General features: G+C 44.2%; 1 protein-coding gene across 1 annotated transcript in view; it reads left to right on the plus strand.

Moving 5' to 3' along the window:
- The first annotated feature begins 6,710 nt into the window (after positions 1-6,710).
- SLC16A2 (solute carrier family 16 member 2) overlaps positions 6,711-13,018 on the plus strand; it is a 140,556-nt gene continuing 134,248 nt past the window's right edge. The window contains exon 1 of the mRNA XM_072123517.1: positions 6,711-7,051. Within this exon, the coding sequence (XP_071979618.1) occupies positions 6,748-7,051 (304 nt within the window). The 5' untranslated portion in view covers positions 6,711-6,747. The remainder of the gene's footprint in view (positions 7,052-13,018) is intronic.

The raw sequence follows: 13,018 nt of genomic DNA on the forward strand, positions 1-13,018 counted from the left end.
TTTCCTGGGCTTTTTTGGCGTAAAAAGTCTCAAAAAAGTGGCATTGAGGTTTTTGGGTTCTTTTCACTGGTAAAAAGTCTCACCGGTCTATTTCCTCTACTTCATTGATCTGGCGTAGACTTACAACTACTGCTATTGCAACGCTTTGCAAGCCAGATTCATGACTTGGGAGTTTTTATGCATTTTGAGATTTTTTTGGACTTTTTGAAAGTAGCGCATAAAAACATTTATTAAAGCCACTTTAATGAATCTGATGGGCAGGGAAGCTATAAAGATATAGAACTGACCAAGGAGCTTTCCAAATGATAAATAACCCCATTGTCTTTTTGGCTGTTTTGGGTGAAGAGGCAGAGGAAAAGACCATGTGGTGTCCTGTTTTACCACAGTGCAGAGGCCTGGACTGTATAATCCTGTTCTGTGCTGCTGTTTTGCCGGGAGCAGGGACTTCCTTCCTGGATTCTGGTGTTTATTTTATGATCTCAGAATTAGTCAGTAATTCACTAAGGAGACATGGACTCCTAGCATCATAGATAGCTATGGTTCTATCACTCCTGCTCTCTGTACAATGTTCACTCCAGTATTTCATAGGCATTAGCCCTCATGCACACAAACATTGGGCCAGATTAATCAATAGTGATGCAAACTGCACGTACTGCAAAGTGCAACAGATTATTGAATACTGGCATGTGCCATGCTGATCGTGCGATCGGGCACACGTCGGGGCACAGGAGAGGAGGAGGGGGTACCCTCTCCATAGAAAACAGTTGTTCGTGAGATTTGTGTATACAATGAATTCCAAATGACAGCTGGTGATCTATAGAAAAGGAACATATATCATAGTTTTTCGGCTGCCACTTTTTCAAGTTTCCTAAAGTTGGCCTACTTAATCATTGCAATGTATCTTAAGTTGTTTTTCCCCTTTGTGATACATGTAAGGAGTTGCCTGTCACTTTTTGTGGTGTGCAACATTTAGCTACACAAGTAGTAGCTCCCAAAAGGAAGTCTGGGTCTCGCATGTTCTGTTTTGAGACTTATTAGGTGCAAGAACGAGACAATTTCAGAGCACAAAAGTCTCACAAGTTGAACAAACATCTGGGATAAATTCAGAGATGAATACGGCAGCACTGCACTAAATCTTTGAGGGAGCTGACTTTGGTATGCTGCTTGATTCTGCACCTAAAAAGTCTCAAAGTGCAAAAAGTCTCACAAAAAGTTGCACAAAAAAAAAGAAAAAGAAAGCAATAGGAGTGATACATGTCCCCCATAATAGCAGGGCAGTGTGGGAACCCTATTAGGTAGGTGTTTTGTGGGGTACAGTGGGCGTAAGAGGGGGCTAAACAGCATGGCAAGGACACTCGCCAGAATAAAACCATCAAAGGGATTTTACTTTAGCTGCTACCTGTAAGAGAAACAGACAGCAGCTACATCACATAACTGAGCTCCCTATCAATCCTGGAATCTTCCTCACCCTGCTGCTCACTGGCCAGCAGCTGTATCTCTGCTCCTTTCACCAACTGTGAGAGGAAGGCGGCTACTTCTGTCATAGAGCAGAGCAGGCAGCAGAAGCTGGACACTTCTACATGTCTGATCATCATAGAGACATGTTGGAGTGGTCATAAGCCTTGGGCTCTGGGCAGTCACCCAAATTGCCTGTATGATGATCTGCCATTGGGTGACGTATGCTGTTGGTGGGAAACAGGTTACATATAGGGCCATTGTGCACCGGAACACCCCTTTTAGTGACGAAATTTATTAAACTTGCGTATTATTACGTCACATGCCGGGTGCGGCTGTATGGAGAGGGCTCACGGGCTGAGCCCTCTCCATAGCTGGTAACTCTTTGCTGCATATTGCAGCAAAGGCTTACAGGTAACACCCGTGATCAGTGCCAGCACCGATCGTGGGTGTTTTCCGTCTGATCGCCGCCGGTGGCTCCAAAAAGATGCGGCAATCCATTGCCATGGTAGCCTCGGGTCTCCGGAAGACTTCGGGTTAAACCATGCATTACAATGTGCTGTCAGCACATTGTAATGAATGAGGAGTAAAATCCCTATATACTGTGTTATGGCAGTATATGGGAGGATCGATGAGACAACCTATGGTTAAAGTACACTAGGGAGCCTGAAAAATAGTAAAAATAAAAATAATTTAAAAAAAAGTTTTTTAAAAAAAAAACCTAAAAACTCTAATCACCCCCCTTTCCCTAGAACGGATATAAATATGAACAGTAAAAATCATAAACACATTAGGTATCGCTGCGTCCGAAAATGCCCGATCTATCAAAATATAATAACAGTTTTTCACTGCGTTTAACCACGGAAAATCATGTCTAAAGTCGAAAATGGCACTTTTTTGCCATTAAAAAAAAAAAATTCTATAAAAAGTGATCAAAAGGTCACACAGTCCTAAAAATAGCATTGTAAACACCATCAAAATCCGCAAAAAACGACACCACCCAAAGCTCCGTACACCAAAGTATAAAAAAGTTATTAGCGGCAGAAGGTTTTAATTTTTTTAAATATATGAAAACTTAAAACCTATACAAATTTGGTATCCCGTAATCGTACTGACCCAAAGAATAAAATGTAAAAATAAATTTTTATGTATAAATGGAGGGGTGGGGGCCCCCATTACGAATTTTGTCTCGGGGCCCAGTGGGCGCCACTGTTACGGGGATACCAAACATGAATATTTTTTCTTACGTTTCACTAAATTTGTCAAATAAAGCCCTAATGTGGGAAAAATCTATCATTTTTGCTTTGCCGTTTTCCAAGTGGCATAACATTGTTACTTTTTTGGCTACGGATCTGGTTGATGGCTTGTTTTTTGGGGGACATGTTGTACTTTGCACCAGTTTCATTCTGGAGTAAATATGTTTTTTTATCACTTTTTATAGCATTTTTTGTGGAATTCAATAGGTAAACATCATAATTTCTGGAAGGTTTATAACAGTTTTTTTTTTTAACGGCGTTCATTGTGTGGGTTCAATAGTTATTTACTGTTATTCTATGGGTTGTTACGGACGTGGTGATACGATATATCGGGGGTTTGTGTTATGATTTAGACTTTTTTTTGTGTTATATGTCTCTTTATATGTTATGGGGCTTATGGCCATTTTTATTGATTTGTTACTTTATTTTTTATCGAATTTTTTTTTAACTTTTTTACTGTTTCCACCATGGGACATGAACAAGCAATCATCTGATTAATTGTTCATGATAATACTCTGCAACACTGATGTATTGCAGGGTATTAGCAGTGTCAGCCTATGCACATGCATAGGCTGACACTGTGCCTTTAAGATGACATCACAGAGGGGCTAAACTTAGGGAATAGACCCCCCAAAGGCAAGTTAACCCCTTACCGACATGTGGCGTAATAGTACGTCACATGTCGCGTCCCGGTACATGGAGAGGGCTCGAGGGCCGAGCCCTCCTCATAGCCGGTAAATCTTTGCTGCATATTGCAGCAAAGGCTTACCGGTAACACCCGCGATCGGTGCCGGCACCGATCGCGGATGTTTCACTGCTGATCGCCGTCATCTTTCCGTGGATCGTCGTCCCCCCGTGATGTCATAGGGGGGGCGGCGATCCGTTGCCATGGTAGCTTCGGGTCTCAAGAAGACCCGAAGCTACTTCTGGTTAACCCATTCATTACAATGTGTTATCAGCACATTGTAATGTATGAGTAGTAAATTCCCCATATACTGCCATACTGCTCTGCATCAGCTCTGCGTCCGATATATTGGATGCTGCACGCCAAGTCACTGAGCTCAGTGTCCGATATGTCGGACGCAGAACGCTAAGGGGTTAATAATAATAATCTCATTAATAATAATCTCAATAATAATAATCTCAATACTAATAATATCTATAATAATAATCTTGCGCATGCCCAAGAGTCACTGGCTATCGGAAAGGGTAATGGAAGAGGTGATTCATGCTGGAGGCATGCATAATTGGGATATTGGCATGTGCACATTTTTATCTTGTAAACTAACTTGATAAAGAGGCCAAGGAAAAGACCTTGAAATGTGTAGCTATAAGAATATACCACTTCTTTTTATACCTTTATTTATTTTAATATACAAAAAAATAAAATAGAGTTAGATCATACATTTGAGTGTGGTTTTATATGGTACTGTCACGGTTACAGCCGCGATCCTCGGTACAGACTGAGGGTGCACCCTTGCCTGCTTCCGCGGTCCCCGCTCCCCCAGCCTTCACTTACCTCTCCTGGCTCTGGCCTGCACTCTGGCTCCCAGCGTGTAGGCCGCATGCTTCTTCCCTGCAGTCGTGCGCTCCCGCCACTAGGGGGGGGGGGGTCCTGCCTGCCTTCCCGTGGTCCTGCCTGCTTTCCCGTGGTCCTGCCTGCTTTCCCGTGGTCCTGCCTGCCTTCCCGTGGTCCTGCCTGCCTTCCCGTGGTCCCTACCTTGGCTGCCACCGCGGGCCTAGTCGCACCCACGGAGCAACCTGGTGACTCCCCGCCGCAGCAAGACCATCCCGCTTTGCGGCGGCCTCTGGCGAAGACCAGGAGTTCACTTAGACTCCGCTCCCGGGTTTCGGCTAGTGTTGTTATCCCCCGCGGTGGTCCAGGGAGTCCTAAGGGACTAATCCCCATAGACTGTGACAGTAAGATCCGGCCATGTACTCCGCCAAGTTCTTGATCTCTGCCAAAGCCATGGACAGTGTCAAGGATCCATACCAGCTTCTTGGTGACCTTCTCAGCACTATTGCCCAGCAGTCCCAAGAGATTGCTGCGCAAAAAGAACTCTTGGACAAACTTACTGCCACCCTGCAGATTATTGCTTCTCAGCAGTAGGCTCCTGCGACTCCCCCTGTTGCTTCTGTCCCCCAGCCATGTTTTTCGGCAGCGAACTCTGGATCAGATTTTTTGATGCCAAACAAATTTGATGGCAACCCCAATTTTTGCAAGAGTTTTGTTGTCCAATGCTCACTGTACATCAAACTGACGTCCTCCCAGATCACCCCCGAACGCACTAAGTTGGCATGTGTTTTTTCTTTGCTCACTGGAGAGGCGTTGGACTGGGCTACTCCTCTATGGGATAGTGGTGGCCCTGACATGGTTACCCACACCAAGTTCCTGGCAAAAATCCAGTCAAGGTTTGAACCACCTCATGTTCGTAAACCTCGCCTGTCCTGCTTGGTCCCGATGTCCTCACTGTCTCCTCCGCAGCTTCCCAGAGCTGCTCCAGCAGCGCCCAAGCCTCCGCAGCTTCCCAGAGGTGCTCCAGCAGCGCCCAAGCCTCCGCAGCTTCCCAGGGCTGCTCCCGTGACTGCGCAGCTTCCCAGGGCTGCTCCCGTGACTGCGCAGCTTCCCAGGGCTGCTCCCGTGACTGCGCAGCTTCCCAGGGCTGCTCCCGTGACTGCGCAGCTTCCCAGGGCTGCTCCCGTGACTGCGCAGCTTCCCAGGGCTGCTCCCGTGACTGCGCAGCTTCCCAGGGCTGCTCCCGTGACTGCGCAGCTTCCCAGGGCTGCTCCCGTGACTACGCAGCTTCCCAGGGCTGCTCCCGTGACTACGCAACTTCCCAGGGCTGCTCCCGTGACTACGCAGCTTCCCAGGGCTGCTCCCGTGACTACGCAGCTTCCCAGGGCTGCTCCCGTGACTGCGCAGCTTCCCAGGGCTGCTCCCGTGACTACGCAGCTTCCCAGGGCTGCTCCCGTGACTACGCAACTTCCCAGGGCTGCTCCCGTGACTACGCAACTTCCCAGGGCTGCTCCCGTGACTACGCAGCTTCCCAGGGCTGCTCCCGTGACTACGCAGCTTTCCAGGGCTGCTCCCGTGACTACGCAGCTTTCCAGGGCTGCTCCCGTGACTACGCAGCTTTCCAGGGCTGCTCCCGTGACTACGCAGCTTTCCAGGGCTGCTCCCGTGACTACGCAGCTTCCCAGGGCTTTGCGGCGGCCTCTGGCGAAGACCAGGAGTTCACTTAGACTCCGCTCCCGGGTTTCGGCTAGTGTTGTTATCCCCCGCGGTGGTCCAGGGAGTCCTAAGGGACTAATCCCCCGGCTGTTGGCTGGGATGACTGTCCGCAGCTTCCCGGCTGTTGGCTGGGATGACTGTGCCCCGGTCCCCCGGCCGTTGGCTGGGATGACTGTGCCCCGGTCCCCCGGCCGTTGGCTGGGATGACTGTGCCCCGGTCCCCCGGCCGTTGGCTTGGATGACTGTCCCCGGCTGTTCTCTATGCAAGGGGCGTCCATCCCATTGCTCTCTGCTCCGCACAAACTTCGCGCTGACAGTAGAGCAGAGCATGTCTTCCCTGCCCTGCGCTGATTGCTTAATAAGTACTGGCTGCAGAACGCTTCTATTGGACGTGGTAGCTGCCAGTCAGTATGTAGAGCCCAGGCGCAGACTGGCAGCGGCCTCAGCCAATCACAGCTTACTACAGGCAGTACTTATTATCCAATTGTGGAATCTTGCTATGGCAGTAGAAGTGTGTGGAGGCAGCGGCGCGGGGCAGATGTGACGCTTGTGTCTGTATATCTGGTAACCAGTGTGTGATGTAGTAAAACCAATGGCTTCTGATTATACCGTGTCTTGTGTTGCTTGCTGCCTTGTCCGGGCTCCGGCTTGTTAGCGGCGCTGCTGGAGGTGATGTCCCCCAGCGGGGCAGTGTGTCGCACAGTGGCGCCTGCCAGAGCAGGTAGACGGGGCGTGGAGGATGAGAGGGGAGGAGGCAGGGGAGGGCAGCGGGGAGGAGGCACACAGGAGGAGGAGAGGCAGACGATGGAAGAAGAGACGGAGGAGGACGAGAACCTGCCGCCGGGGGAAGAGCAGGGGATGCAGGACAGCCTGCTCGGGGGATCCCCGGAAGGGGTGCCGGTGCCCACAGAGGCGCCCGCACATGGCGACCCACAGAAAGAAGTGCGCAGCAGAGTCCCGGAGGGGGGCTTCGGCTGGGTGGTGGCGCTGGCGGCCACCTGGTGCAGTGGCTCCATCTTCGGCATCCAGAACTCGTTCGGGATCCTGTACGTTATGCTGCTGAGCGAGATGGAGGGCAGCGAGCGGCATAGCATGGACTTCAAGACAGGTAACCGGGACTACTGCTCCCATCCTCCTCCGTCCTGTACTCTCCGTATAACTTCCCTCAGTGTGTGACAGCCGCCGCCTCCTCCTCCACGTGTAGTGCAGACTCCTGTGTACAGACTGCGGTGCCAGGCTGCTGCCCCGGTGCCCAGGTGTGAGGAGCCAGTCACTAGTCCTGTCATAACATTCACCTCATGACTCCCATACTGCCCGCACATGTGCCGGGGTCACCAGGATCATATATCAGTCACACTCCATAAATAACATGTATACCAGAGGAGCGGGAACTCCATACATTACATATATACCACAGGAGCTGGCACTCCATACATTACATATATATATGTATATATATATATACCAGAGGAGCGGGCACTCCATACATTACATATATACCACAGGAGCTGGCACTCCATACATTACATATATATATGTATATATATATATATATATATACCAGAGGAGCGGGCACTCCATACATTACATATATACCACAGGAGCTGGCACTCCATACATTACATATATATATGTATATATATATATATATATATATATATATATATATACCAGAGGAGCGGGCACTCCATACATTACATATATATACCACAGGAGCGGGCACTCCATACATTACATATATATATATATATATATATATATATACCACAGGAGCGGGCACTCCATACATTACATATATATATATACACCACAGGAGCTGGCACTCCATGCATTATATATATATACCACAGGAGCTGGCACTCCATACATTACATATATATATGTATATATATATATATATACCACAGGAGCGGGAACTCCATACATTACATATATATTTGTATATATATATACCAGAGGAGCGGGAACTCCATACATTACATATATATATGTATGTATATATATATACCAGAGGAGTGGGAACTCCATACATTACATATATATATGTGTATATATATATATATATATACCAGAGGAGCGGGAACTCCATACATTATATATATATGTACCACAGGAGCTGACACTCCATACATTACATATATATACCACAGGAGCTGACACTCCATACATTATTTATATATATATATATATATATATATACATACACCACAGGAGCTGGCACTCCATACATTACATATATATATACCACAGGAGCTGGCACTCCATGCATTATATATATATATGCCACAGGAGCTGGCACTCCATACATTACATATATATACCACTGGAGCTGGCACTCCATACATTACATATATATACCACTGGAGCTGGCACTCCATACATTACATATATATACCACAGGCTCGGGCACTCCATACATTACATATATATACCACTGGAGCTGGCACTCCATACATTACATATATATACCACAGGAGCTGACACTCCATACATTACATATATATACCACAGGAGCTGACACTCCATACATTACATATATATACCACAGGAGCTGACACTCCATACATTACATATATATACCACAGGAGCGGGCACTCCATACATTACATATATATACCACAGGAGCTGGCACTCCATACATTACATATATATACCACAGGAGCTGGCACTCCATACATTGCATATATATACCACAGGAGCTGGCACTCCATACATTACATATATATACCACAGGAGCTGGCACTCCATACATTACATATATATACCACAGGAGCTGGCACTCCATACATTACATATATATACCACAGGAGCTGGCACTCCATACATTACATATATATACCACAGGAGCTGGCACTCCATACATTACATATATATACCACAGGAGCTGGCACTCCATACATTACATATATATACCACAGGAGCTGGCACTCCATACATTACATATATATACCACAGGAGCTGGCACTCCATACATTACATATATATACCACAGGAGCTGGCACTCCATACATTATATATATATATATACACCACAGGAGCTGGCACTCCATACATTTTATATATATACACTAGAGGAGCGGGCACTCCATACATTACATATATATATACACTAGAGGAGCGGGCACTCCATACATTACATATATATACACTAGAGGAGCGGGCACTCCATACATTACATATATATACCAGAGGAGCTGACACTCCATACATTACATATATATACCACAGGAGCTGGCACTCCATACATTACATATATATACCAGAGGAGCTGACACTCCATACATTACATATATATACCACAGGAGCTGACACTCCATACATTACATATATATACCAGAGGAGCTGGCACTCCATACATTACATATATATACCAGAGGAGCTGACACTCCATACATTACATATATATACCAGAGGAGCTGACACTCCATACATTACATTTATATACCAGAGGAGCTGACACTCCATACATATACACGTTGTAGTTAAAACTGCATCGCAATCAGCTTTGAGGTGGTTTTAGGTGAAGTTTTGTCAATTGAACAGGTGAAAGACATGAACTGAACGGGTGAATGACATTTGTGGAGCAGGTTTCCCCTTCAACATCAAATTCACCCGTTCAGTTCATGTCTTTCACCTGTTAAATTGACAAAACTTCACCTATAACCACCTCAACGCTGATTGCGATGCAGTTTTAACTACAACGTGTGAGCGCACCCTGAGACAAAACCAACCCCTGCCATAACTTGTAGTTCCACATGAGATAGGATGGAACAGGAATAGGCTAAGGAACTGATAACCCAAAATCTTGTACAGAAAATAAAAAAGTAACATAAAAACAAAAACACATGGAGCATGACTCATCACTGAGAACATACATAGCATACATAGAAAATGTCAAATATGCAATTATTCTTAAAATGCCAGGGGAGGGCAATGATACAATGTATATACTGATATAAGGTATATACTACAACTAGTCCACACGAATCATGTACAGGCGGTCCTCTACTTAAGAACACTCGACTTACATACGACCCCTAGTTACAAACGGACCTCTGGATATTGGTAATTTATTGTACTTTAGTCCTAGGCTACAATAATCAGCTGTAACAGTTATAAAATGTGTCTGTAATGAAGCTTTAGTGTTAATATTGATTCTTATGACAACCCAACATTTTTAAAATCCAATTGTCACAGAGACCAAAAAAGTCCTTGCTGGGTTTACAATGATAAAATATACAGTTCCGACTTACATACAAACTCAACTTAAGAACAAACCTACATCTTGTATGTAACCCGGGGACTGCCTGTACTAGAGATGCAAGACTCTTAAACCTCATGTTCTCTCTGTATATACTGTAATATATACAGAGATGTGTGTATATATGTGCAAGGTAGGTGTTTATTGGTACCTGCTTATACGGCGCTGCCTCCAGTTACCATGTTTTGTAAGAGAAAGTAAACTGATGAATACAGCAAAGAATATTTGTTTCTGAAATATCAGATTATTGCTACATCTTTCTTTTTTTAATCGATATTCATAAATATGAAATATTTGAGTTGCCCAACTTTCATATATTTATTGTGTGTGTGTGTGTGTATATATATATATATATATATATATATATATATATATTAGTGAAAATGAGCAGAGGAGAGTCATATTTGCTTGAGAAGAGTCACATTTATTGGCTTCAGGGGCAGTGTGACTTCAGAACAGGCCTTTGTTGTCATATTAAATATAGGAATCCCCTCTTTCAGAAATCAGTATAGCCGAATATGGTTTGAAAAATGAGATTCTTCTCTTTAAAGGGAACCTGTCACCAGGAGAGCCATTTTTAGCACTCCCCCAGTCCCCACAGAGCACATACACTGCCAAAGTGTTTTTGTATAAAAAATTGGTTTTACAGAAAAAAAGATATGTTATATTGTACCTTTCATTAGCATCTGCTGTGTGACTAGGCAGTTGCCAAATGGGAGGGGCTGGAAAGGAACAGTGACAGTAGTCATTTAACCCCTTGCCATCGAAGGCAATTTTAACCCTTCCTGACACAGCCCTATTTTTAGATTCTGATATGTGTCACTATAAATGGTCAACATATTTAACATATACTTAACATATTCTGGTTTTGAGATTGTACTTCAAATTAGTCGGATAAAAGTGATCTCTTTTGTATTTTAGTTGAACAAAATGGAAATTTGGTGAAAATTTTATAAAATTCTCAATTTTTTTGCTTTCCAAGCAGATATTCACACAAATGACTTAATAACAAATGTTTCCTGAATGTCTGTGTTTTGTTTCCATTATTTTCTTTTATGCGTCCTCTCATTTTTGTAGGATGTTAGGAGGTGCAAATTCCACATTTTCAAAAAAAAGCTACCAAATCTTACTTTTTGAAGGGACCTTCCCCCCCCATTTAAGTGATTTTAAGAGGACCAAATAATAGTGAAACTTCATAATTTTGTTGACTTTTTAGATATTTTGCAACGGTTATATCAAAATGTAGAAATTGTAAATTTGTTTGGACAAAACATTAATTTTGGGCCACAAATTACACCATGGATTAAAAGATCAGTTTGATAGCTCATTTTTCCTGAGTGTGCATATATCCTATATGTGGCGGTAAACTACACTATAAGCACACAGCAGGACATTGAAGTGGGGGAGCGGCATTCATAGCAGATTTGCTTTATTACATTGTGCAGGCTATACATTTTTTAACATTTTTGTAATGTGGATATGTGAGGGCTTATTTTTTGTGGGATGAGATCAACTTTTCCGATACCTCATTTTGGGGCATCTGTAGATCATGTATCGGATTTTACTAATTCTTTCTGAGTGGCGGAAAATCCTCAATTCTTGTTTAGGAATTTATTTTTCCATTCACCATAAAGGTATAATGAAAGGTCTTTCTCTGTTCTCTGGGTCACTACAATTACAGTGATGCCTCATTTATATAGTTGCTTTATTTTTTCCCAGTTGTACTGGATTAAAACAATCTTTTAGGAAATCTTATTTCTGTTAGCTGGTTGAGGGCTTATTTTTGTGCAGGAATAGTTGTTTTTTTTTTCAGAGGTTTCATTTTGGTGCATGTGACATTTTTTTATCGCTATTTGAAATAATTTAAAATGGACAAAAAATAATTCAGATTTTTTTTTACTGATTGTAACAGGCGCGGCCATATTTGGTCTATTATGTCCATACGCAGGAAAGAGTTAAAGGTATAATAAGGAGAGAAGAAATAACAATGCTTATAGACAGTTCACCTGTGTTGTTCACATTTAGCTCAAAGCAAGTGATGGAAAACACCGATGAAAAAAAAAAAAGATGTGAACTGGTCCGTAGCAGTGTTCAGCCCTGCTGCTAGATAGCCAAGGTCTTGTGATTGGCAGGAAACACAAGACCTCTCTTTTATCAGTTGAGATGGAACCCCCTCCAATCAGTTATTTCCTACTTATTGGAAAAGTGACACCTTCTTATATTGGATTATGCCCTATAGCAGTGTTGGCGAACCTATGGCACGGGTGCCAGTGGTGGCACTCAGAGCCCTTTCTGTGGGCACCCAGGCCTTCACCCCAACACAGAGTTTGCCAGCTAGGACTTAAGGCTTTCTCCTGCGGTCCAATACAGCCCAGAAAGTGCCATGCTCAGCGATATTTTAAAGCAACATCCTTGGCTGCTAGGACTACAGGAAGAGTGAGAAGTTGTGGATAGAGATGGATTGGCTTTGGAGCTCCTGCTCTGGGTCCCCTGATTCTCTCTCTTCAGGGGACCCTGGAGGGAAGCTACAATTCTGATTTTTACTTTCTATTGTATTGGTGAATTCAGGAGGCCAATACGATCAAAACCTGTGATACAGTAAGAAGCAATAAGTTACTGCTTAAATTGTCATGTTGGCACTTTGCGACATATACCTGTGTTTTGGTTGTAGCTTGGCAGTCTATCTCCAAAAGGTTCGCCATCACTGCCCTATAGGATCCGTCCACACTGGACATGTCCTACTTTGACTACCCATTCTAAGATGTCAGCATTGGGTTTTCCTGCTGGAATCACACTCACTTTTTTAGTGAAAGC

The sequence above is a fragment of the Engystomops pustulosus genome, chromosome 9 (assembly GCF_040894005.1).
Source record: "Engystomops pustulosus chromosome 9, aEngPut4.maternal, whole genome shotgun sequence".
NCBI classification, from domain to species: domain Eukaryota; kingdom Metazoa; phylum Chordata; class Amphibia; order Anura; family Leptodactylidae; genus Engystomops; species Engystomops pustulosus.